The sequence below is a fragment of the Notamacropus eugenii genome, chromosome 2 (genome assembly GCF_028372415.1).
Source record: "Notamacropus eugenii isolate mMacEug1 chromosome 2, mMacEug1.pri_v2, whole genome shotgun sequence".
NCBI lineage: Eukaryota > Metazoa > Chordata > Mammalia > Diprotodontia > Macropodidae > Notamacropus > Notamacropus eugenii.
In genome coordinates, this window is record NC_092873.1 from 40351655 (window position 1) to 40379095 (window position 27441).

Sequence of the window (27441 nt, forward strand, 5' to 3'; positions counted from 1 at the left end):
CCCTCCCTGGGGGATGCAGATAGACAGAGGAGACGGATCTGCTCTGCACATGCACTCCCTGCCCCCACGTCCCCAAATGCCAGCTGAATATACTGGTGGGAGGAAGGTGAAGGAGGTGGAGGGGGCCCACCCTACCACAGGGCATGAGCAGAAATGGAACGATTTGGTCCCATAAGCAGAGAGAGGAGGGCAGGGCCCCAAACAAACGCATTTCTGCCAGGCTCTTTCTTTCCTGAGCTGTGAGAAGACAACAGACTGCGTAGGGCATATGTCCAAGAGTGAGATACCCATGGTACAGTGGAAAGCATGCTGAATTTGGTATCAGAGGACTGGGTTCAAATACTACCTCTTCCACTTGCTACCTACATGACCTGGGCAAATTGTTTTACCTTTCTGGGACTCAGTTTCCTGATCTATAATAAAGGTTGGAATGAATGGCTTCCAGATTCCATTCCAGCTCTGAATCCATTTATCCTGATGCCCAAGACCAATAGGAGCTACCTGAAAATGGACTGGGGGTTGGTTCATGGACTTTCCACTGGAATTCTACAAACAGGCCCATGACCTAGAAGATGGATGGGGCAAAATGGACTAGTCTGGGATGATGTCAAGAGCATTTTGGGTCAGATCAGTTGTGGGTTGGACAACTTGACCCTGAGATCCCTTCCAAGTGTGAGATTCTGTGAAAACACCCCTCCCTGCCTCTTAAAATTTTTTTTCAATTAACCAGCACTTATTTTCATACCTTTCCACCTTCCTCATGGAAAAAAAATGAAAAAACAAAAAACAAAATAAAGCCCTTGTAATGAATATGCATGAAAACAAATTCCCACATTTGCTATGTCCAAAATACTATGTGATATTCTGCATCTTGAGCCAATCACCTCTTAAAAGGTGAGTGACATGTCTCATGGTAAGTCCTGTGGAATCATGGTTGATCATTTCATTGATTAGAATTCTTAAGGCTTTCTTAGTTATTCATTCTTACAATGTTGTTATTATTGTGTAAGTGTTATCACATTAATATGCTACAATTTGTCCAGCCATTCATTCCCCTTTCCCCACTGGATGGGCATCCCCTCCTTCTGTCCCCTAGGATAGGTCTGGTGGAAGTCCTTGGTCCTTAGAAGAAGGGAAGAAAAATCCTGAGTGCGTCTTTCAGTCAGTCAGTCAAAAAGTATTTATTAAGTATCTGCTTTTTGCCAGGCACTGTGTTAAGTACTAGGATACAAAGAAAGGCAAAAGATAGTCCCTTTTCTTAAGGAAATCACAGTCTAATGGGGAAAAAAACATGAAAACAACTATGTAGAAACAAGATATGTACAGGATAAACAGGAGATAATCAACAAAGGGAAGGCACTCGCATTAAGAGGGATTAGGAAAGGCTTCTTGTAGAAAGGGAGATTTTAGCTGGAACTTGAAAGAAACCAAGAAGTAGAATGAGGATGGAAAGGATTACACTGATTGAATTCCAGTATAGTCAGGGAAAGCGCATGGATGGCAACAGCTAGGAGGTGGAGTGGATAGAACACTGGCTCCAAAGTTAGGAGAACCTGAGTTAAAATCCATCTCCAGATACTTACTAGCTATGTGATCCTAGGAAAGTTAGTTAACTCTGATTGCCTCCAAAAAACAAGTTCATGGAGTCTAGAGATGGTTGTACAGAATAGCAAGGAGGCCAGTGTCACTGGATCAAAGAGTTCGCAATGGAGCAGAAGATTATATTGCATATGAAAACTGGAAAGGTAGAAATGGCCCAGGTTATGAAGGCTTTGAATGCCAAACAAAGGGTTTTATATTTGATCCTGGAAATGATAGGGAGCCACTATGGTTTATCAAATAGGAGGGTGATTTGGTCAGACCTATGCTGTAGGAAAATTAATTTGATAATTGAGTAGATGATGGAATGGGATGGAGAAAGACTTGAGGAAAGGAGATCAACCAAGGGCTGTTGTAGTAGTATAGGTGTAAGGGGAAGAGAGACTTTACCAGCATGACAGCAGTGTCAAAGGAGAGAAGGGTGCCTATACTAGAGATGGTATGAAGCTAAAGCACTTGGCAATAGATTGGATGGGTGGGTGTGCATGCGTGCATGCGTGCGTGTGTGTGTGTGTGTGTGTATGTGTGGGAGAGAGAGAGAATGAATGTGTATGTGTGTGCGTGTCAAGGAGTCAAGAATGATGCCCAGCCTGCAAGCTTGAGTAACTACAGAGATGGTGGTGACCTCAAGACTAATAGGGAAGTTTAGAAGGGGGAAAAGTTTGGGAAGAAGAGGAAACAATGAGTTCAATTCTGAACATGTTGACTTATAAGACATCCAGTTTGAGATATCCAATAGGCAACTGAAGATGCAAGTCTGTAGTCACAGAAGTTAGGACTAAATAAGAATCATTAGTGTAGAGATGATCATTGAATCTATGGGAGCTGATGAGATCAGGTAAAGTAGTGTAGAGGGAGAAGAAAAGAAAGCCCATGATAGAGTCCTGTGGGATACCCAAGGTTAGAAGATATCACCTGGGTAAAAATCTAACAAAGGAGACAGAAGGAACAATCTGGTAGGTAGGAGAGCTAGGAGAGAGTGGTATCCCCAAAACCTAGAGAGAAGATGGTACCAAGGAGGAGAGTGATCAACAGTGTCAAAGGCTGTGGAGAGGTCAAGAAGGATGAAAATTGAAAGAAACCCATTGGATTTGGCAACTAAGAGATCATTGATAATTTCATAGAGCAGTTTCATTTGAATGAATGAATGAATTTGAATGAAGCCAGAATGCAGAGTTAAAGGAAACAAAGTGAGAGCATTGATTCTCGGTAATTTTCCGAGAGTTTAGCCACAAAAAGGAGAGCTATAAGATGATAGCCAGTGGGGAGGAACATGTTGAGTGAGGGTTTTTTGAGGATGGGGGAGACATGGGCATATCTGAGGCAGTATGGAGCAGCCAGTAGACAGGGAGTAACTGAAGCTAAGTGGGAATGGGAATGATTGAAGGGTCAGTCTGGTGGAGAAGTCTGGTGGGATGGGATCATTTATGCATGTAGAGGGGCTTGAGGTGGCAAGAAGGGCTGCCTCTTCATATGAAACAGGGGGTTCTAAGAAGGCATTTGAGTAATGTGAGATGAGGAGGAGTTTTTTGGTCCCATCCCCCTCTTCCTCAGGTGTGGTAGAGACCTGCCTACTGCATCAGCTGAGGCGTCGGGCTGCAGGTTTCCTGCGCAGTGACAAGATGGCTGCCCTCTTCACCAAGGTGGGGAAGACCTGTGTGGTAGCTGGAGAGGTCTGCCGAAAGGTCCAGGAGCTGCAGCAGCAGGTGGAGACCAAGTGAGTCCCAGGCCAACCCCCATGCCCCTCCCTTCAGCTTTCACTTCCACCTCCCTTCTAGGAAGGCAGCTGGTCCCACCTGTCATCTGCCATTGCCCAGGTGGCTGTAAGGAAGCTGTCCTTATTGTCACTCATTACTTCACTGGGACTGCCAGGGACAGAGACAAGGATATGGGATTTGGAGCCTAGATTCATGTCCCAGCTCTGCCACTTCTACCCGGGGGACCAGAACCAAGTCACTTGGAAATTGGACTCATTGACTTCTAAGATCCTTACGGGCTCTAAATCTAAGATCTCGTCAGCTTCTAATCCTTTACCAGCCTTGACCACTGCAAAGTCCACTCTCTTGGTCATGTCCTCTCACACAGCCCAGACAATGGGACAAGTCTATGGCCGCTGTTCCCGAGAGCCCCCTCCCAAACTTGCTCTTGTCCCTGAGTGGCCCCATTTCCCTCCACTCAGGAAGTCAGCAGGAAGCAACCAGGAGGCCCTTCGGAGACAGGGCTCAACTGGAGGGAAGCCCCCAACCCTCAGCCCCCAGGCTCTGAGGCACATTTGGGTGCGAACTGCCCTCATTGAGAAGGTGCTAGACAGAGTTGTGCAATATATTGTGGAGAACTGCAGGTGAGTGCTGCCCCCCCATGCCGCTCTCTCCTTCTCTGTTCCTGTGACCTGAAACTTTCATCCATAAACATTGTTTTACATTTATTTACATTCACTTTTTTTTACATTTATTCTCTAATCGATCAAAGTTATCATCCTTCTCTTTTCTCTTTCTTTTCTTCCTCATCTACCTTCTCCTCCTCTTCTACCTTCTCTTTCTTCTCTCTTCCCCCTCTCTTTCTCATCTACCTTCTTGTCTTCCTCTTCTACCTCCTCCTCCTCCTGCTCTCTCTTCTCCCCATGTACTGATAACAATGGATGCTGGGCCTGGGTCCATTTAGATCTGGGCTCTCCTGGTTCCCTTCAGATTCAATAATCCCTCCAACCATAGCTGTTAATCAAATGACAACCTAAGAGGACTTAGGATTTTTAGGTGCATATGTACTGTGCACTTTCTGTCTCACTTTTTTGGTGTGCTTTTTATATCCCTTCTCTTAAAGACAGCTGGGTGAAGCAAGGGATAGACTATTGGCTATGGAGTCAGGAAGACTTGTGGGTCAAACCCTGCCTCAGATACTTATTGGCTATGTGACCTTGAGCAAGTCACTGCCCTTTCAGAACCTCATTTTCTCCTCTGTAAAATGAAGATAATAACACATACTTCACAGGGTTGTTGTGAGCATCAGATGAGATACCATCTTAAAATGTAATATAAAAGTTAGTTGGTGTTATGATCACGATCATGATTGAAAGCCAGTTTTTTAGTGTGAATAGACAACCAGCAGCCATGGAATCAAGAAAACCTGGGTTCGAGTCCTGCCTCTGACAGCTTCATTTTTGATCTTATGGCCCCAACATTTTTGTTGTTCATGTTTCAGTTGTGTCTGACTCTTCATGATCTCATTTGTTGTTTTCTTGGCAGAGGTACTGGAACAATTCACCATTTCCTTCTCCAGCTCATTTTACAGATGAGGAAACTGAGGCAAGCAGAGTTAAGTGACTTGCCCAGGATCACACAGCCACTAAGTGTCTGAGGCTGGATTTGAACTCAGGGAGATGAGCCTTCCTGACTCCAGAGCCAGTGCTCTATGCACTGTAGCACTGCCTAGTTGCCCACAGCATAGCCTCCTAAATGGCCCTGCCTGCAATGCCTACTGGTTGTATGATGCTGGGGCAAGTGCCCCAACCAATTCTCTACTACTGCTCTGCACTGGTGTGGAGGAAGTTTCCTCCGCAGGAATTTAAGGTTAAAACAAACAAACAAACAAAAAAACTCCTTTTCAGCCTCACAAAGAGCCTGTGCAATTGTATTCTGGGTGTTACAATCCCTATTTTACAGATGCAGAAACTGAGGCTCAGGGAAACCAAACCCCTTGCCTGCTAAAATGCTCCTTGAGGGCAGGGCATGTCTCATTTCTGGTTTTTTATCCCTAGCACAGTGCCTGGTACACACGTAGCGGGCACTTTAAAATGCTTGTTCATCAACTGTATGTCACCCCAGGGTAGCCTCTTAATAGATGCCTGTTGATTGACCGATTGCCCCTGGTCACCAGCTGGGATGTGTCAGAGGTGACTTCTTGACCCCTGTCTCTCCCACTCTCCATTATTCCATGTTGTCCCCCTCTGCTCCACTTTCCCATCTCCCTCCTTAATACACTTGCCTCCTTGGAGACCGTAAGCAGGTCCTGTGCTCACTGCCCTGTGCAGAGGTCCTGTTCTCACTCAGGCCCTCTCTTCTGAACAGCAAATACTATGAGAAGGAAGCGCTGCTGGCAGACCCTGTGTTTGGCCCCATCCTTGCCTCTCTCTTAGGTGAGTGGGGAGTGGGCAGGGCTGTGCTGCCAGGGCCTCCCCGGTGACAGGGAGGGATTTGCTTCCCCTGCCCCTGTTCCAAGGGATTGTCTTCAGGATCCCACCTGTCCCTGTCCCCACAGTGGGTCCCTGTGCTCTGGAGTACACCAAGCTGAAGACGGCAGACCACTACTGGACAGACCCTTCCGCTGACGAGCTGGTCCAAAGGCACCGCATCCGCGGCCCTCACGGCCGCCAGGACTCACCCTCCAAACGTCCAGCCCTGGGAGTAGGTTTCCTCTCTTCTCCCATCCCACGTCCCTCTCCCCTTCCACCACCTGGCCAAAGGCCTCTAGAGAGGAGGAAGGATCTCTGTCTGCAGGTGGGGCTCTTCCCACAGGGTACTGCCCCCCCACTCTAGGGTTGGGTTGGAGGCCCAAGTCATGTCTGAGCCAGAGCATAGATTGTCCAAGAGCTGGGGGAGGGGGAGCCTCGGAGGACATAAGACTCCAGTGTGCCAGCCAAGGAGGGACAAAGGGAAGTCTCCAGGGCTGCTGCCATCCCTCCCTGGATGCCCAGGCCAGGAGGCTTCAGGGACCAGAGCCTGAATGTCTAGCAGAGTATCTCTCTGCAGGTCCGAAAGCGGCATTCTAGTGGGAGTGCCTCTGAAGACCGATTTGCAGCCTCAGCTCGTGAATATGTGGAGTCCCTTCATCAGAATTCTCGAACGCACCTGCTCTATGGCAAAAACAATGTGCTAGTACAGCCGGTGAGAGCCCAGACCCTGGCTGCCCACAGCAGGGGGGTAGAGGGGATGGGAGATGGGGGGGTGGTGGCTATCATCCTGATTGGAGCTCCCTTGGAAAGATCCTGAGCTCTCAAGGCCCTGATGCCTCGTTTATGGAGAAGGGATGTGTCAGGGACCTGAAAAGCCTTGGCCACAACCTTGGATGGCCTTGTATCCAGAGAGAGTCACTGCTGCTGCTGGAGGTCCCTTCTGGTGGAATCCTTGGCCAAAGCCCAGACCCTAGACAGGCCTGGGCAGGTGGCTGGGGCTCTGGAGATCACCCTGGGTGTGGTCCTGTGTGCTCTTCTCTGCTCCTAGATCCTGCTCCCCAGGGACCCTAGAATCAAGAATCATCCTTTTTATTTTTGCAAAATGTTGTTTTTATTGATGCTTTTTGCTCTCACATCCCTTTCATTTCCAAATATATTCCTCTCTTGTCTGATGGACCATCCCTTATAATACAAATTTAAAAAGAGACAAGAGCAGTTCAACAAAAAAAGGACATTTGAACATATCTGATACTATATGCAATATTTCCCACCCATAGTCCCCTGCATCTTCCATCTCTGCAATGAAGAGGTATAGTTTATTAACTCTTCTCTGGGCAAAGAATAGTCATTAAAATTTCCCCAAGGCATCCCTTCCTAGGAGACTCAAGCAATAATGAGTGGGGAGAAAGGAGAGACTTCTCAGATCTGGAACTGGAAGAACCTTAGAGGTCGTCTGGTCCATCCTTTCATTTTACAGAGGAGGAGATTGAGGACCAGAGAGGCTAAGTACTTGTCCAAGGTCATCATATAGGAAGCAAGTGTCAGAGTGAGGATTTGAACTCAGGTCCTGTGCCTCCAAAATTGACACTTTTCCATTACAACTCTAGAGAGCCCTGGGAAACCATCTGCTCTAGCTAATTAAGAGTCAGGCTGCCCAGGGTAGGAGTGAATGCCAGCTGGCAGGCTAAACAGCTGGCATGTTGATATTGGATGGCATGAGAAGTCAGGCAGGCAGGAGGAAACGGAGCTGGTGTTTCCTCCAAGTTTCCTGAAGCAGAGATCTTGGATTCTTCACCCTCTTCTTCCTCCAGCCCAAGATGCTGTGATTCATCCTGCCCAGTGGGTCCATTGGCTGACTTGGCCTCTGCTTGCCAGTATGAACATGAGGGAGAACGGGGAGGACAATGTGCTGAGTGGGTGATACCAGGCTAGTCATAGCTGAAGGATCCCACATCCCAGCAGTCCTCCTGTGATAGGAGAGGAGACAACCAGACCCATGCAGTCCAAGTCTCTCTGCCCTGGAGTACTGACTTACTGCCTGGCTCAATGATTTTGAATCTGTTCCCCACTCCCAAGTGTTGCTCCCAATACCAAAAACAGTGTTGCATTTAGAGTCAGAAGAACTGAGTTCAAATCCCCACTCCAATACTTGCCGTGTGACTATGTGGAAATTATATCTCTGAGCCTCAGTTTTGTAGGGTCTGAGTCATAGGACCATGGATGGAAGGGACCTTAGAGGGCATCTAGTCTAACTGCCTCTTTTTATAGATGAAGAGTGACACTATTTGCCCTATTCAAGAGAAACTGCTTGGCATAATGGTGGTGGCTTTAGAGTCAGAAAGACCTAGGTGCGTATCCCACCCTGAGTACATGCTTGCTGTGTGACTGGACAGTCAACCTCTTGAGTCTCAGTTTCCTCATCTGCAAAATAGGGATAATACAATAAAATTGAAATAATAATAACAACCACCTCACAGGGCTGTGGAGATCGAATATGCATATAAAAGACTTTGCTATACAAATATGTTATTGTTATTACCTGCTTGCTGGGTTGTTGTAAGGAAAGCACTTTGTAAACTGTAATTTCATATGCAAATGTGCCTTCTCTTGGTTCTTACAATGTTTTATTTCTCATTTTTTAAAAAAACTTTTCTTTGTCCAGGGTAGGTGACCTTTTAAAGTTTTGTGTTGTAATTTCATATATATATATATATATATATATATGTATATAACACATCACTTTCAATTGCAAATATATCTCTTCTCCCCTATGAACCAACCATCTCTTGAAACAGAGAATTTTTAAAAGGAAAAGGAAAAAAGCAGTTTGGCAAAACCAATATATCAACCGAGTCTGACAGTACAAGCAATATTTTCTATTTGTGGTCCCTCACCTCTGCAAAGAAGAGAGGTATGTGTTTCCTAACTTTTCCAGGGCTGAGTTTCTCAGTCACAATTACCCAGCATTCAATTATATTTTTTTGGTTTTTCCATTTAAATTGTTCTAGCTACCTTATCTGTTCTACTTATTCTGCTTGCTTCACTTTGCTTCAGTTAATAGAAGTCTTCCCATGCTTCTCTGAATTCTTTAGTTATCTTTTTAATGGCTCAATAATATTCCATTACAGCAGTAGGTTGTAGAGGAAAGAGGCAGAGAACTAGGATTGAAATCTCAGCCCAGACACTTTTTTTTTTTTTAACTTTGAACAACTCACTTAACCTCTCTGGGCGTCGTTTTCTCCAACTGCAAAATGGGAGAGTTGGACTTGGTAACCTCAAAATTTCCTTCCAGTCTTTTGATCTATGGTCCTATGTACCCCCATGTGTTGAACATTTGCCTAGTCAATGGGCATCTACTTTGTTTCCAGTTCTTTGTTGCCACAAAATTGTGGCTATGAATATTTTGGTACATATGGGACTTTGTTCTCCTCAGGACACATGCCTTATAGTGAGACCTCAAGGTTGAATATTTTAGTGTGAATATTTTACTGATTTTTTAGTATCACTTTTTCTCTTTTTTGTAAGATCCTAAAAATAAGAGCGCTCTCTCTCTCTCTCTCTCTCTCTCTCTCTCTCTCTCTCTCTCTCTCTCTCTCTCTCTCTCTCACACACACACACACACACACACACACACACACACACAGCAGATGATCTTGTCTCCTATTTAACTGAGAAAATTAAGGCCATCTGATATGAACTCCCTCAGCTCTCCTCCTCTTAGCCTCTCTGTGTCCTTACACAACTTCTCCTCCCTTCTGTCTTAGATAATAATAGCTAACATTTATATAATGTTTACTATATTCTAGGCATTGTATTAAGTGCTTTACAATCATTATCTCATTTGAGCTTCACAACCCTGGGAGGTAGGAGCTATTATTATCTGCCTTTTTGCCGATGAAGAAACTAAGGCAAACAGAGGTTAAGTGACCTGCCCAGGGTCACACAGCTAGTGTCTGAAGTCACATTTGAACTCAGAGCTTCCTAACTCCAGACCCTGTGCTCTCTAGCCATTGTACATCATAGCTGCCTATGATGGAATAATCCCTATCCTCACCAAGACTTTCCTTTTTACCTCTACCCTTGCTATTTTTTTTTCCAGTGGAAAGGATGCTAGATCAGTCAATAAGTATTTATTAAGTACCTACTATGTGCCAATTACATAGTGCTGTGGTTACAAAACAAGAAGCAAAAACAAAAAACAAAACAAAAACCAGTTCTTGCCCTCAAGGAATTCAAAATCTAATGGCAGAGACAATAAGCAAACAATTATGTACAAGTATTATGTATGTGTGCGTATATATGTGTATATATGTACACACACACATGTAAAATAATTAAGAGAGGAAAGACATTAGAATTAAGAGAGGTTGGAAAAGGCTCTGATTTTAGTTGGGACCTAAAGGAAGCCAGGGCAGCCAGTAGGTGGCGATAAGCAGGTATGGGAGACAGAGAAAATGCCTGGAACTGAGAGATGGAGGGTCTTGTTTATGGAGCTACCAGAAAGCCTGTGTCACTAAGTCAAAGAGTATGTGGAGGGGAGTAAGATGTAAGAAGACTGGGAAGGTAGGAGATGGCTAGGCTATGAAGGGCCTTGAATGCCAGAGACTTCTATATTTGATCCTGGGTGCACAGGAAGTCAATGAAATTTATTGTGTAACAGGGTGACATGGTCAGACTTTTAGAAAATAGTGTTATTGGCTGAATAAAGCAATTACAGTGGGGAGAGACTTGAGGCAGGTAGACCTACCAGCAGACTACTGCAGTAATTCAGGTGTGAGGTGATAAGAGCCTGCACTGGAGGGGTGGCAGTGTCAGAGGAGAGAAAGTCAACAGACTTTAGCAACAGATTGAATGGGACAGTGAAAGATTGTGAGCACTTGAGGGTGACTCCTAGGTTGAGAGCCTGAGGGACTGGGCCCTCAACAGTAACAGGGAAATTGGCAGAGATGGAAAAGATAACAAGTTCAGTTTTGGACGTGTTCAGTATAATAAGATGTCTACCAGACATCCAGTTTGTGATGTCTGAAAGGCAGTTGGTCATGGGAGACTGGAGGTCAGCAGGATGGGTAGATTTGAGAATTATCAGCATGGAGGAGATAATTAAATCCATGGGAGCTAATGAATTTACCAAGCCAAATAGAATAGAGGAAGAAGAGGAAAAGACCCAGGACAGAATCCTGAGAAACTGATAAAGGGGAGGGGAGGGGTCTGATAGGTAGGAGAAGAACCAGGAGTGAGTGATGTCCTAGAAACCTAGAGAAAAGAGTATTAAAGAGAAGAAGGTAATCAATCATGTGAAAGCTGCAGAGAGGTCAAGGAGACTGAGAAAAGGCCTTGGATTTGGCTATTTAGAGACCAATGGTAAGTTTGGAGAGAGATGTTGCACTTGAATGATGAGATCAAAATTTGGATGGAAGAGGTTGGAAGAGGAGAGGAAATAGAGGCAACTATTGCCTTTGTAAGGAGTTTATATACACAAAGGGCAAAAGAGGGATAAGATAATAGTGTGAATGGAAGGATCAAATGAGGAGTTTTTTCTGAAAGATAAGAGACATGGGCATGTTTGTCAGAAGTGGGGGAGCCAATAGGCAGAGAGATTGATGATATGTGAGATATTTGAAGAGTTTCTAGCTCCACATCCAGGCTCTGCTACTTCATTACCTGTGAGACCTTGGACAAGTCACTTGACTTGCACTCAGATTCCTTATTTATAAAATGAGGATATTGGACTATGTAACTATATAACTTCTAAGGTCGCTAGATGACCTCCATGACCCTATCCTCTCCTATCTCCTCTCCATCAATCACTATATCTTGCTCTCATTCTCTGCCTCTGACCCAAGACCCAACCATTCTCTTTGCCTTGATTTTTCCCTCCATTTCTACTCACTTCTTTTCCACCCATTTAGTTCTCAGTCTCTTCCAATCTGACTTCTGTGCTTAGCCCTTGACAAGAGCATCTCTATGGTACAAAGCCACTAACACCTCCGAATCAATGCCAAACCCAGTGACCTTATTTCTGTCCTCATCATCCTTGAAATTCCAGCAGTATTTGACACTGTAGACCATCCCTTCCCTTTTTGATACTCAGGTCTTACTCCTTCCTTGGGCTCTCTACTCTCCATAGAAGGAAGATATGGAAGCTGTCCCTGGCTATCTGTCCTTGCACCAGTCTGCAGAGAGCTTGACCCTGAAGTGGACCCCCAACCAGCTCATGAACGGAACTCTGGGAGACTCGGAGCTAGAGAAGAGGTAGGGACTCTAGCCCAGCTACTGTTTGGAGGGAGATAGGGCCCAGGGAAAAGTGTTTTGTGCTCTCCAGGGTCCTGATTGCCAGGGGTGGGGGGTTGAGAGATTTCCACAATACCTGGTGGCCAGGGCTACTAGACCTAGGATTTGGAGGCATTGACAATAGCAGCAGCACATGGCTGGTTACACTCACCTCTTGGCCTTTGGTGCTAAGCAGGTATCAAGATGGAAGGACAAAGTGGGCAGGACTAGAGGAGACCCTCAGAGACAATAACTCTCAGCTTGTTTCCTTGCAGCGTGTACTGGGACTATGCGCTGATTGTCCCCCTCAGCCAGATTGTCTGCATCCACTGCCACCAGCAGCGTAAGCCACATCCCTCCCCCCTGCCCCTAGGCACAGGAGCAAAGAAAGGGAGACCAACTTCACAGATCCAACTGCTTTCCAACACCATCCTCAGATCTCTTTGCCCCTCCCTCTGGGCCTTCAGTTATTAGGTCAGGAGTAGTGGCAGCTGGGAGCTGGCAACTTCCAGGGTCAGTTCTTCAACTTACCTCTAGATTTTGTCTTCAAGCTTGGTCCCCAGGCCCTGGGAACATAGCCCAGCTGAGCTGAAGAGCCAACTATTCAGCTCAGAAGGCAGAGTCCTTCCTTGGATTCTCCTAGGCCTTCACCCACTGTCCTTCCATTCTTGCAGAGAATGGTGGAACGCTAGTGCTGGTGAGCCAAGATGGCATCCAGAGGCCTCCTTTGCACTTCCCCCAGGGAGGCCACCTCCTGTCCTTCCTGTCCTGCCTGGAGAATGGGCTCCTGCCCCGGGGACAGCTAGAGCCACCACTTTGGTCCCAGCAGGGAAAGGTATCTCATTGGAACCTGGGTGGGCACAGGAGGGGGGAAAGGAGAAGAGATCTATGTGGTTGATGGATTCCCTTTTCACCCCTGCCAAATTTCCTCCCTTCCTCCCTCCTTCACTGAATTCAGGCCAAGGATGCTGTGGGAGAGGGATGGGTCCATCCTGGCACCCCAAAGAGGAGGCCCAGGGACCGTTCAAGGGCAGGGGCCACTGACCACCTGCACTGCTCTCCTGCCACAGGGGAAGGTCTTCCCCAGATTGCGAAAGCGGAACAGCACCATGCGCTCTGTGGATCTGGAGGAGACAGTGATGGATGAAGGGCGGGCCACAGACTATGTGTTCCGGATCATCTACCCAGGCCACAGGCATGAGCACAGTAAGTGCCCCCCCCCCACTCATGTCGGGGAGGAGGAGCCAGGCCCAGGGCTTGTCTGGCGAGGATGTGGGCAGGAGGGAGGGTGCTGAGGGTTGTTTGCTTAGACCTGCTCAAAGCCAGATGGACGGGTTCCATGGACAGCTTTCTGCCCCCACTGGTGCTTTGTGTCTGTCTTCCTCTTCCACTTGACCATTTCTGTTCTACCTTCTGTGCTTCAGGTTGCTTTTTTTAGAACACAGGCACCACCTCCAACCAGACAGGCTCAGAGGTTCATGGGTTTAGAAATGAGAGAGACCTCATGGATCATTGAAGTCCCTCATTTTTATACAAGGGGAAACTGAGGCTCAGAGAAGGGGAGAGTGACTTCACTAAGGCCATACAGTTAATATGCAGGAGGACCAGAATGTTGCCAGGTCCTTCAATCCAGATTCAAAATTCAAGCTGCCCCTCCCCTCTGCATGTGAGAAAAATCAGACCCTGCAGCAGGGCCGGAAGGGGAGGCTGAGAATGTAGAATTGCTCATTCATTCCAATTCCCAGTCTCCTTCAGACCCTGACTGTGTGTGCCCATCTTTGGTGGTTCTGGCCCTCTGCATACCTCTGTGGGCCAGGGTCTGCCTTTCTCTCCCTTGCTCTGTGGTGACTCAGTTGCCGGTGAGAGCCTCTCTGATACAATGGACAGGGACCAGGTGAACTTGCCCTTTTGCTGGGCTGGAGGGATGAAAGCAAGAAGAAGGAAGTTGCCACAAGGATCTAAATCTGGAGAACTACCTTACCCCCAGTCCCTGCACACGGGGGATTATGGATATATGGGGACCCTTGGGGAGCCTAGTCAGAGAGAGGCTCCAGTGATTTGAATATTCAGTTGCTGGTTCTGGTGCTCCTGATCTGAGCAGATCTGTTTTCTCATCCAGATCCACCAACCTTGCAGAGAAGAACCTAGAATTTACCATCCCAGATCATTTGTTACTTGCCAGCCCAGCCCATTCCTTTCTAGGGTCCCTTAGACTATACTGTGCAAAGGGAAGAAGCCAGACAGCAAATCAGACTCCCAGTAGCTCACAATTCTAGGGGCTTTCAAGGTTTACAGAGGCCTCTCCATCCCCCTCCCCTAATAGCTACCTTTCAAGGCAAGTAGTAGTGAAAATTATGGTTAGCTTTTACATAATGCTTTAAGGTTTGCAAAGCATTTTAAAACTGGTATCTCAACTGATCCATTATTATCCCCAATTTACAACTGAGGAAACTGAAGCTGGGAAAGGTTAAGTGATCGGCCCAAGCTTATATATGAACTAATGAGTATCTGAGACAGGATTTGAACTCAGATTTTCCTGATGCCAAATCCAGCACTCTTGCTGCACTAGAACAAATAGCATTGTCCCCATTTTACAGAAGAGGAAACTGAGGCTTAGAGAGGTTGCCCAGGGTCACCCAGCTAGTGATTGTTGGCAGAATCTAAAGCCAGATTAACTGACCCCCATCAAACCTGCTTTTCAAGATGCCATGCTGCTTAACCTCTAGGTAGGAGGAAGGGTAGCCCAGGGTGCAACATGAGAAGGTGAGATCCTCTTCAGAAAGTGTATTTTGCTTGCAGGTCTGGAATTTAAACCTGAGCAATAGAGGCAGTGTATAAATTCTCCAGGTGTCTTTGCTCCCCCTCTTCTCTGTCTTCTAGTTGTATCCTAGAGCTTGGACCAGGAGCCCAAGATGCACCTCGGGGGCAGCCCTGATATAACATCTGAATGGTTAGCTAAAGTGGCTGGCAGGGATCTGAACCCTATTGTATTTGTCTGCAGATTTCAGTCCTCTGGGCATTCTTTGCCCAGTGCAATCCAACCAGTCCAGAGTTGGTGGTATGATCAGTGTTCTATCTCCCAACTATCCTTCTAGCATGTAGCTATATGTCTAGACTGCCCAGAGCAGCGCTGGCCTGCCCCTATGGCATCCCCAGCTCCAGTTTTGCACTGGAGAGAGTCAAGACATTGACTCTCTCTTGCACTGTCCCTGGATGGGGAGGGTCTCCCCATTAAAGCTGGGCTGAAACTCCCATGCCTCCTCTCCACCAAAAATAATTCAGTGAGTGAACTCCCTCACATCTCCTCCTCCTCCCCCTCAGTGGGGGTGTAGGAGAACACCATTCCCTGGAGCCCCTCCCTGCCAGGCCCTCACAAGCCTCTCTCACTATTCTCTTTGAGCAGTCACTATTAACTACCACCACTTAGCTGCCAGCCGCGCGGCCTCGGTGGACGATGATGAGGAAGAGGAGGATAGACTACACGCGATGCTGTCAATGATCTGCTCGCGGAACCTCACAGCTCCCAATCTGATGAAAGGTTTTTATCCCGCGTCCCTCCCTGACCCCCCCCCTCATGACCTAATTCTCCCCCTCCACCGGGTTCACTGGCTATGCATAGGGACTCATGCAACAGTGTTGGCATTACTGGACTCCCTGAGAGTCAGGCAGAGAGAGGCCATGAGACAGAAACATGATAATAAGGAAGGGTAGATGGGTCCAGCAAGAAGAGAGAAGACAGGAAGAGGGATGGAGGGATGATAGCATTGAGTGGGCAGCTCCCTGTCACCCAGCCAGAAGGGACTGTGCCTAGAGCTGGGAGGAAGATAAGCCTAGTGGGAGGGGGGGGCAGTGGTAGGAGGGATCAGAAATCTAGAACCAGAAGCCACCTCAGAGGCCATCTCATCTCAGAGAAGGAAATTGGGTCCCCAAGAAGGGAAAGGGCATGGCTACTTGATCATTTGGGCAGGGACAAAATTTGCATTCAAATCTCAGAACTTCAAACTCAGCCCTCTGTCCATCACATTTTGGGAAGCCCATGTAGATTTCCAGTCCATTCCTTTGTCTGGGACCAAGATGATGGCTGCTTCCATTTAGTCCTTTCCTTCCATTTCCCCTCATCCAGCCCATTATTTCTCTGACCTTTTACCTGGTCAGTAATGGGGGAAGTCACCTTGTCCAAGGGTCTCATTTGACAGAGGAGGAAACTGAGGCCCACAGAGGTGGAAGTGATTTGCCCAAGACCACATAGGTGAGATCATAGGATTATATATTTAAAGCTAGAAGAGACAAACAAGTATTATCCAGTCCCATTGCCTCATTTTACAGATAAGGAGGATACATGGCCTACAAGATAATAGCTTTCAAGCTGGAAGGGACCTCAAAGGTCATATAGGTCAATAACTAGATAGTAACTGGGGAAGGATCCTCCTAGGGTAGGTCCCTAACCATCAGGCAGGCAGACATGTCTGACAGTGGGAGAGATGGCACAGCAGGAAGCAGTGCTCTGGCTTAGCTTCTCTTTGTTTTCCTTTGTGTTCCTCCCTCCTCTCCCCCAATACACACATATGCACATGCAACACATATGTGTACATGCACACATACTTCCACACACACATATATACGCACACATGTGCACATGCACACACTTTGAAACCACTGAGCTTCTGTCATTGTGGATTTCAGACTTTCACCAGAGGCTTGGGAATCCCTAGCTCATTGGCTCTGAGTTAACCCATCAGTTAATAAGCATTTATTATGCACCTGCTGTGTGAGGCAGCATGACATAAGGAATAGAGAACTGGCCTTAAAGCCAAGAAGACCTGGGTTCAGTCCTGCTTCTGACATGGACTTAGCTGTGTGACCCTAGGCTAATCACTTAACCTTGAAGACTATAAGATTCTGAGACTCTCTCTTGCAACAGAGGAGGCTATCTGCATTGGTAGAGGATGTATCTCCCCGGGAGAGCTCCAGGCTAATGAAAACATAGATTAGGTTTAATAAAAGTGTTGAACTATGCTGGATGCTGGGGATAGAGAGACAAAAATGAAGCCTCCCTGCCCTCAGGGAGCTTATGTTTTATTGGGGAGAAAACATGTACATATGGAAAGAATGTATGTGTAATATACAATATTCATTGTATATTAATGTACTACAATAATGTAACATACAATATATAATATTGTAATATATGATGTACGTTGTATATAATGATATAATAAACACAATAATGTAAGTATACAATATACATTGTATATTAGTGTAATACAAGAAATACAGTAATGTAACATTCAATATATGTAACACTGTAATATACAATGTATGTTGTATATAATATGATACAAGAAATATAATAATGTAATGCATTATATTGGATATACAATGTATATTGTGTATTAGTGTAAGAAATATAATCATGTAACATACAATATACGTAATCTGCAAAGTGCATACAAGATAATTGGGGGACACTAGAAGCTGGGAGGGCAGGAGAGGGTTTGTGTAAGAGATGGCACTTGAACTGAATCGTGGGGGATTCTAGAGTAGGAGGTAAGGAGGAAGGAAGGAAGGAAGGATTTATTAGACATATTCTATGTACCAGGCAATGTGTACGTGCTTTACAAATATCTACAATGCCCTGGCAGTCAGGAGTTATTATTATCTTCATTTTACAGTCAAAGAAACTGAGGCAGAAAGAGGTTAAATGACTCGGCCAGGACCACATAGCTAATAAGTGCTTGAAGCTAGATTTGAACTTGGGCCTTCCTGACTTCCTATATGCACTATGCCACATGGCAAAGGTGGTGATGACAGCTAGAGAGCATAGGATCATAGATTTAGAGTTGAAAGGGACCTTGGGTAGACACTGACTAGCCCACCCTCTTCATTTTACAATTGAGGAAACTGAGGCTCAGAGAGTTCAAGCTATTTGCCCGGTGTCCTACGGGTAGTAAACATCAGAACTGGAATTAGAACACAGGTCCTCTGACTCTCAGGTAGTACTCTTCTGGCTGTGCCACACTTTCCCTTGGATGGGCCTGACTTCCTTTCCCTCCATTCCCAGGGCTCAGTCTGCCTTGGTAGCTCAGTAGAGGGTCTCTAAAAATGGGCCTTTTCTTCTCTAAACCCCACCCCTAACTGGTCCTTTCCCATTTTCTACCCAGGGGGTCTAAGCCTTAATTCCTTCGGTGGAGGCCAAGCCTCAGGGTTATGTAGGCCCTACTCCCAAGGACCTGACCTGTGACTTAGGTCTTGCCACACCTCACCTATCTTCCCATCTTTTCTATTTGTCTCATTTTTTTTTTAGGCTAGACTTGTTCTTTCACTGGTGTTAGCAAATCCCCAAGTGAGGAAATTCCTTTTACCAATGCTGATCCTGATCCTTCTCTGCCTTTGGCAGTGGCCTGGAGACTCTGTGAGAGGAGTGACTTGCCCAGGGTCACACAGCCAATATGTGTCAGACGTGGAACTTAAAGGATCAGAGGTCAGAAGATAGCAACTCTACCAGTCTGAGGGTTGGCAGAAAGGGCCAGTAAGAGGCAGCTAGGTTGTGCAGTGGATAAAACTCAAATTTGGCTCCAGACACCCACTAACTGTATGTACTTGGGCAAGTCACTTTAACCACTGTTTGCCTCAGTTTTCTCATCTGTAAAATGGGGATAATAATAGCACCTACCTCCCAGGGTTGTTGTGGGGATCAAATGAGATAACTGTAAAGCGCTTAGCACAGTGCCTGGCACATAGTAGGTACTATCTAAAGGGTAGCTATTATTAAAGGAATTGGGCTGTGCTTTCATGGGTATAGGGGACTCCTAGATAAGGAAACTCCCTCCCATCACACTGCTTCTCCCTGACTCTTCTAATAGGAACCAAAAGAAGTGGGAAAGCAGTACTGGGGGGGCCAGCAGAGTTCCATTTCTGATGTTAATTACCCTATTTATTAGCAGTTCTGCAAAGTGGTTTTGCAAAGGCTCCTGCCTGGACATCATTCCCCATGTCCTTGGGCAAATCACTTAGCTCTCTGGGCCTCAGTTTCCTCATTTGTACAATGGGGAGGTTGGACTTGCTCTACTAAGGTCCAGCTTCAGAGCTAATATCTGTGACTAATTTCCACTTCCAATCCATCCTGGCTGTGTGCTCCTGGGCCAATCATTCCGTCTCTCAATGTTGTAGGCAGCCCTCTAAGCTGCTCAGCTGCAGAGAAGATGTGATCCATGTAGGGAGAGAGAGAGAGATCAGAGGTCCCGTCCCCATCTCTAGCTCCTCATTGCCCATCCAGCCTGGTTTCTTTCAGGCCCTGGGCCTGTGGGCTGGTGCTTGTTTTCGGAAGCCAGGCTAGTATCTCCTTACCCCCCAAGGCTGGCTGGTCCTGAAGGTAGGAGAAGGCTGAGAGATGGAGTGAGTTTCAGGTGCAAGGTTAGTGGGTTTTTTGTTTTACTTACTCTAAGATCCACAGGGATCAATTCTGTGGTCAGAGCTAGCAGAAGTATGGTGGGTCCTGATTAAGAGGCTACAGGGCTTTACAAAGAGCTTAGAAGAGGCGCCTCCTCAGGAGGAGAAAGAACAGTAAGGCTAGAGATGGAGGCAAGGATCCCTGCAGATCCCCCGCTGGAAGGAGCTTTCAAAAGGTCTGCTCCCTCACCTGGCTTGGAATCCATCCTTTGAGTTGGGAGCTCTGGAGCCTGTCTGTTCCCAGGCCAAGAGAGAAGGCAGACCTCTCACTAAACTTAGGGACTGTGTATGGGGGCAGGTTTGTCCTTTATACCTACAAAGACACACATATACCATACATTCCACACCCCTTACCCCCAGCTCCTTGGGAATGGGTAGCTGGCAGCTGAGCTAGGCCAGAAGTAGGAGGGAGTTGAGAGGATTAGCACAAGAGAGCGAGGGGTGGGCTTCCCATGTTCCCAGGGGGCTTCCATTCTTCTTGTCCACAATGACAACACTGTTGTGTCCCGTTTGCTAGCCTTTGCTTCTGAGTTCTGCAACATGCTTGACTTTTGGTGCATGAGGATAAAGTGGCGGGTGTCCAGAGCTCCCTTGTCCCTCCCCTCACCCCCAGCCCTTTCCTCTCCTTCTCCCCTTCCACCTAACAACCCCTGAGAGCAGACTTGCTGTTCACACTAATTCTAGGCCAGACCAGGTGCCTTTCATTCGGAGTCCTGGGGGCTGTGGGGTTCAACCATCCCAACTTTTCCTCATCCTTGGAGGAGGAAGCCAAATCTAACAAAGCAAACTCCCTGCCCCTGAGATGGCCCCGAGAGTCTAGTCCCTCTTGAGCTTGAGCTATGTATAGTAGGTTGATTCCGAAAATAGAACAAGATGGGACATTCACTTGCTGGCTTGCTCAGCTCCTTCCTGGAGAGTTAAGGTGAAGAGCATTTTTCCATGAGACTTTTGTTGGATGGGCCCTACTGCCTGGGCATGTCTTGGTTTGGCATCCATCTTACTCTCCTTCTCCGATCCTACCCGACTTGCCCTGCCTATGACCCTGCTTCCTGCTATCTCACTGGCTGGCTGGTTAGCCAGGGCTCTCTTCCTACCTGTCGAGGGTCTGCTTCCTGCTTCAGAGTGCATGAACTGGACTCAGCCCTTCCTCACTCTCCCCCCTTGCCATCCCGACCTCTCTTTTGGGGGTACAGCTTGCACCCCTCCAGCCCCCCCCCCTCCACCTGATCCAGAGCCGCAGCTCATCCTCACCAAGTCTGTTCCCTTAATTTGCCTCCTGATGGAGCTGAAGAGCCAGCTTTTTCTGGAGATCCTGGCTGCGCAAAGATCAGGAGCCCAGACAGAGGGGTACGGTGCCAGTGGGGCCAGGAGGCATCTTTGCCATCTCAGCCCCTCCAAGCCTCAAACTGCCCAAAGCACAGAGAGATCAGATATCAGGGACTAAGCTATCACATGCTCACTCTGTCCCTGTTATCCTGAGTGACACATTAGATAATTGGGTAATTAGTAACCATAGTGTTAGGAACAATAGCAGGAGTTAGCGTTTATATAGCGCTTTAAGGCTTGCCTTACAAAGCGCTATACATGTTATCTCACTGGATCCTCTCACCAACCCTGTGTAGTGGGTGCTGTGATTATCCCCACTTTACAGATGTAGAAACTGAGGCTGAGATTTGCCTAGCATTCCATAGCTAATAAGTACCCGTTTCTCTAATTCCATGCCCAGCACTCTAGCCACTGTCTGGAATCAGAATTGACAGCATCATGGGGGTCAGCTAGTGCCACCCAGAATACCCAAGATTGTCCCCTCTATGGCATCCTTGACACAAGATGCTCCAGCCTTCACTTGAACTCATCCAGGGATGGGGAGGACCCACTCTGTAGAGGCGAGGCCACTCACAGCCATTGATGAGGCCATCTCTTCCAGTAGTGCCCCATCACACAAGTCTTTCTTCTCTCTTCCCCTCTCCTCCTCCCTTTTCTTCACCCTTCTTCCCATTATCTTCCCTCTTACTCCCTTTCTTCTCTTGCTATTGGGCCTATAAGTGGTGCTCCTTCCCTCCCCCACTACCATCATTATCCCTGCTTAGCTTAGAAGGAATGCTTTAAGGGTGAATTGTAACCCAAGCACTGTTTCTGGAGGGGAGACATATCTGCCTAAGTCTGCTCTCTTATTAATCAATCAATAAACATTTATTAAGCATTTACTGTGTGCCAAGCATATAGTAAGTTCTGGGGATACAAAAGTCAAAGATAATCCCTGCCCTCAAGGAGCTTAAAATCTAATGGGAGAGATGACACTCAAATAAATGCGTAAAAAGCAAGCTATATAAAGGATAAATAAGAAATAATTAACACAGTGAAGGCATTGAAATTAAGAGGGGTTGAAGAAGGATTCCTGCAGGCAGTAGGATTTTATTTGGGACCTAAAGGAAGTCAGGGAGATTGGTAGTCAGAGCAGAGGATGGAGAGCATTCCAGGCATGGGGAGGGGCAGAGACAAAGCCTGTAGCTGAGAGATAGAGGGGCTTGTTTGTGAAACAACCAGGGGGCCCTTGTCACCAGGATAACAAATATATGTAGGGAGTAAGGTGGAAGAAGATTGGCAAGGTTGGAGTGGGCTAAGTTATGAAGATCTTAGAATGCCAAATGGAGCATTTTGCATTTGATTCCGGAGGCAATAGGCAATAGTTTATTGACTAGGAAGGGGTCACTATGGTAGAACCTTTGCTTTAGTGACTGAATGGAGAATGGACTGCAGTGGGACAAGACTTGAGGCAGGCAGACCCACCAGCAGCTGGGGAGTAGCTATGTTGGGGTGGCAGAATGGTGGGCCCTTCTAGTGATCTCAAGAGGGCTTTGCCCATCTGGAGGCTTCCAGATTAAAAAGGGCAATAAAACAGTTAACAAATATTACTCAGTATTTGCTATGTGCTAGGCACTGTGCTAATAATAGCTAAAGATACAAAATCAGAAATGATACAGTCCCTGCCCTCAGAGGCCTTACATTCTAAGGAAGGATCTACAGAATGTTTAGGGGAGGGGATGGGAACTGGACCTATGATTGGCATAGGGAATTCCCAGAAGAGAAAACTCCTTCAATCAATGCAGGTTGGCATCCTCTCTGTAATGTCTAAGAGAGATGCCTGGAGCACTGAGAGGTGAAGAAGTGACTTGCCCAGAGTCACACAGTCCCCTGAGAGATGGGTCTTGAACTCATCCTCCTGGCTCTGAGGCCAGCTCTTATCCACTAAACCTTGCTCAATGCCTAAAAATAAGACATGTATCCAAAGTGAATATGACAGAGCTTTGGGAGGGAGGGCCCTGGCTGCTGGGGGGATCAGGAGAAGCTTTGTGTACAAGGTGGCCAGCATTTATAGAGTGCCTACTGTTTACCAGGCACTATGCTAAGTGCTTTATAAATCCTATCTCATTGGATCCTCACAGCAATCCTGGAAGGCAGGTACTATTATTATCTTCATTTTGTAGCTGAGGAAACTGAGGCAGAGGTTATGGGACTTTCCTGAAGTCTTGAAGCTAATCTGAGGTTGACTATGAATACTTCCTGACTTCAGGCCCAGCACTCTATCCACCTACCTGCCTCTGCTAACCAGATGATGGCCCAAAGGCAGCCCCCAAACCTGAATAGAGTGTACTGGCCTCTCCTTTCTATTCTGACTGGAGAGAACCAACCCCATGACCTTGGAAATTCCTCCAAAAGAGACACGGCCTTGACTTCTGGGACTGGGTTAGGGGTTGGTGAAAAGAGCCTTCCTTCCTTCTTTAGAACTAGTTATATTAGCAATCCCTTCATCATGGCAGGTAACCACATGAGCGCCAATGACAGGTGAGGGTCAGGGAAGAGACCTTGTCCTGTTGAATGTTAGGAAAACAAGAGCCCTCCAGTTTCCTCCTTTCTTCCATTCTAGTCCAGGAGTTTTAATTTTTAGATCGAACCCATGATTTCATTCCCAATGGGAACCTCCTTTTACCAATGCAGATAATCTCTTAATTTTTAGTCACTGAGAGTTGGCTGGGGGCACAGAGAAAGTAAGTGACTTGTACAGGGTCACCTGGCAAGTTAGTGTGTCTCTGAGGCAAGACTTGAACCCAGGTCTTCCTGATTCAAAGGCTGGCTCTCTCTCCACAGCTTCCTCTCATAGATTAAGAGACATAAGCACATCATCCTCCAGTGGCCAGGCCACCAGGTGGTCTTTGTAGGGTCCAACTATTCCGTCTTTACTCCTCCCCCACTCTCAGAGAGTGAAACCCAAAGAGATAGGTGGATACTTTTCTGTCCTTTCCTCCCTCTCTCTGCCTTCCCCTCCCCCTCCCTCTCCTTCTCCCTCTCTCTCTCTCTCTCTCTCTCTCTCTGTCTCTCTCTCTCTCCCCCCCTCCCCCTCTCCCCCAGAGTATTTATCCTATAAAAAGAGCACAAGCAAACATGCACTTGGCAAAAGAGGAGAGCCTCTGTCTTCACCTTTCCTACCTCTGGGCCTCTAGCCAGAGACTCCCCCTTTCCCTCCCCCGAGGCCTCCAGTCTTCTGCCAAGAGGTGAATCTGAGCTGCAGCTCCCGGCAGCAAGGCCTGGCACAGCCCTATTTATATGGGCACCATGGGAGGGATGCTGTGCTCACAGCCCTGACCATCACTCATTTCCTTTTCCTAGATTCTGGGGACATGATTGAAATGCAAGGCTTTGGGCCAAGCCCACCAGCCTGGCAGTTTGAGCCTCCAATTGGACGCAGCTCCTGTCTCTCCTGCTCTATCAGAGGTTCACCCTATAACCCACCCAACTACTGCAACTGTGTGCAGGACAGGTGAGTGGGACCTCAGCTGGGGGACTGAGAAAAGCATGAGCTTATTGGGGTGGGGGTGGTGGGGAACCAAGGAATGTCTAATCCTCACCTAGATGTCCTTCCATCTGTGTGTGTCCTTAAATGGCTCTCTGTGAATTTGTGTGTGCCTCTGACCAGCTGAGGGTACGTGCCCATTTCTGTTTCACTGTCTTTGTGCTTCTCGCAATGTGACCAGTCAGTGAATGTGTGATGAGCACCTGCTATGTACAAAGCGTGAGGTAAGACATACCTGGCATTGTGCTTCTCACAGGCTCTTTGAAAGCTTGCACCTTGCACGTAGGACGTTAATAAACATTTGTGGAATTGAATGTTCTCTTTTTGAAATTTCATAATCTTCATTATAAACCAAATAACATCAACAAAGACAAATGTTAAAAGCCATAAATGCCAAAATATTAACAATTTTAAAATGCGTATATTAACTTTAACCAAATAACAAAAAATGCATTGTTTGCTTCAGAGTCCTTTCTGATCTCCTTTTCTCCTGTGGGTTTGTCTATATTTTTGATGCAACTTTATTTTCCCAATCTGAGAAGTATACAGAGAATAATTATAACTATAAACCAGCACAAGACTGCTTGCTAGGAATCTGGAAGTGGATTTGGGTTGTCAGTTAGGTTTATTTGTTTTTGGAATACAAAACATCCAAATCACTTTTGGTAGGTAGGATAGGTTAGAGGATCACACAATCACAAAATCTCTGCATTGGAAGAGTTTTCTGGTCTAATCGATACTTGAACAAGATTTCCCTCTACAACATCCTGGCAAAGGGTCATGCATAGTGTTTGCTTAAAATGTTCCAATGAGGAGGAACCCCATTATTTTCTGAGGCAATCCATTCTACTCTGGGATAGCTCTAATTGTTAGGAAATTCTCTCGGGAGCTAAGCCAATTTCACTCACCCGGGAACCAGACAGCTATCTGACTTATGGTTAGAAAGTCCTTGTAATTACTATTTAACTCAATATGGGAATCCTGTGCTCCTTGGGCAGTACATTTCTAAGGACCATGCCACCCCCCAAAAACATGGCAGCTGTGTTGGATATACCAGATATCCTATTTAGTCTCAAGATCCTTTTCACAAGGCTACCCAAAAGAATTTAAACCCAAACAAAAGCTAAGGTAAGGAGGCAAAATTCCCCACTCTCCTAGTTCTCATCTTGGTTTTATTATTATATCTGTCTGCAGAAAAAAAAAATGTTGGTTTTTGCCTTCTGTTCTGGCCAAGCAAGAAGCAGCATAGGGTAATGGATAGAGAAATGGCCTCCCAGTCAAGAACATGAAGGTTCAAGTCTCATCTCTGGTAATTGTCTAAGACTAGAAAATGAAGAGGTTTGCATTAGTGTAGGAAGTTTCTTCTTTCTGTTCCGAGCCTTGCCAGAAACTCCTATTGTGCTGAAATCCCAGGTGCCATTAAAAAAAATTGACTAGGCTGATGTCAAACTTCAATTTACCTTTACCACTTCTACCCATTGCCCCTCTGGGACCAAGCTTCACAGTCTACTCCCTTTGTTTTGCAACACCCTTCTAATATCTGAAGACAGTTATCCTCTTCCCCCTAAGTTTCTTCTTGTCCAAGTAAAATCTTTTTCATTTTTTATCATAGCTTAAGAACCGAAGAGACTTTTAGATCTGTTTATTTTACAGATAGGGAAACTGAGTCCCACAGAAATTTAAAAAACTTGCCTAAAATCAAGTAGGGAGTAAGTAGCAGAAACAAATCAAACCTGATTCCTCTGCCTCTAAATTCAGTACTTTTTCTTCTACAGCATTATTGTACCCATTTTATAGGTGGAGAAACCAAGGCTTAAAAAAAATGGTGACTTGCTTGAGGTCATCACCTCCCTAAGTTAGCCAGGAGAATTCCTAAGCTCTGACCCAATCCTCTTTACCCCTACAACACCCCACCAGTGTCTCTGTGTCTGTCTCCATGTTTACTTCCTTGTGGGTGTGAATGTGTCTGTGTATGATTCTAGTCTCTGTTTGTGTTTTTCTGGACCTCTGCTGCTAAATGTCCCACCGTATTTGGCCAGGAGACATAAGGTATGGCTGTCATACCCAGAAGATCTTGAAGTAGTGTATGGGCATAGTCATGGCTTGAGTGCTCTTGTCTAGATCTCTATAAATCTTAGCCCTCTCTATGTTGACCCTTGGGGTTATTGACCAGAATCCCCTTCCTGCTGTCTGAAGCTCCCGAATCCTGAATCTAAGTTAAAGGCTAAGGGCCTCAGAGGGAATAGTGTTTATAGTACAGTGCCTAGCATATATAGTACCTGCTTAATAGATCCCTACTGATTGATGGTCCACTCATTGTCAAGGCTGCCCTCCACTGGTGACCAGGTCATGAGGATTAGATTGGGAAAGATGAAGCATGGTTTTCTTACCTGTCCTGCATATTTCCCAGTTTTATTTATGAGAGGCAGGTGAACCATCTCTGCCTCAAATATTGGGAAAAGACAGACTATAAGAGCAAGAGGCTCAAGAGAGTTAGAAAAGGATTCTGGGAGGTCTCTTACCCTCATTTAGCACCAGGGGAGTAAGACCACACTCCTGGAAGCCCTTAAAGCCAGTCCTCCTTCTCAGGGACCTCACAAGATGAGTAGCAGGAGAATGTATCTTGATTTCCCAGAGTCGACCTTCCAGGACTAAAAGTGACCTTAGAGATCCAGTCCCACCCCTCACCTTTTACAGAGAAACAAACTGAGGCCCAGGGAAGTGACTGGCCCAAAGTCACCCAATAAGAAGGAGAGGGAACAGGTAGGAGAGGCTGAGGGAAGTGTGCTGCCCAGGGTGACTGAGCAAACCTTGACCCCGACCAGACAGATTTCAGGTGGTGCTCCCCCAGTTGCAGGACGCAGGACTTGAACCCAAGCCTCCTGACTACAAGGTCTAGTGTCCTTTCCATGGCTCCACAATCTTTCCCTGAGGTTTGCATGGGAGTTAGGAGGGGGGAGTGGTTTCCCAACTGTAGCAACTGGTCTCAGGGCCTTGCCCTGACTATTTCCACTGAGTTGTGGCTCTCTCTTCCCCAGAATGCCCCTGAGATTGCTGTGTGAGAACATGAAGAGACAGATCATGTCTAGGGCTTTCTATGGAT

The 27441-nt window shown here is 46.5% G+C and overlaps 1 protein-coding gene across 2 annotated transcripts in view; it reads left to right on the forward strand.

Annotated features, from left to right (window-relative positions):
* Positions 1-27441, forward strand: part of SGSM2 (small G protein signaling modulator 2) — a 73524-nt gene that overhangs the window by 25083 nt on the left and 21000 nt on the right. The window contains exons 3-14 of one of the 2 annotated variants that reach the window (XM_072639974.1): positions 3154-3316; positions 3779-3940; positions 5664-5731; positions 5854-5999; positions 6345-6479; positions 11895-12019; positions 12313-12380; positions 12712-12872; positions 13108-13243; positions 15441-15575; positions 24155-24305; positions 27377-27441. In XM_072639974.1, the coding sequence (XP_072496075.1) occupies positions 3154-3316; positions 3779-3940; positions 5664-5731; positions 5854-5999; positions 6345-6479; positions 11895-12019; positions 12313-12380; positions 12712-12872; positions 13108-13243; positions 15441-15575; positions 24155-24305; positions 27377-27441 (1515 nt within the window). The remainder of the gene's footprint in view (positions 1-3153; positions 3317-3778; positions 3941-5663; positions 5732-5853; positions 6000-6344; positions 6480-11894; positions 12020-12312; positions 12381-12711; positions 12873-13107; positions 13244-15440; positions 15576-24154; positions 24306-27376) is intronic. The other variant, XM_072639975.1, reaches the window with a different exon arrangement.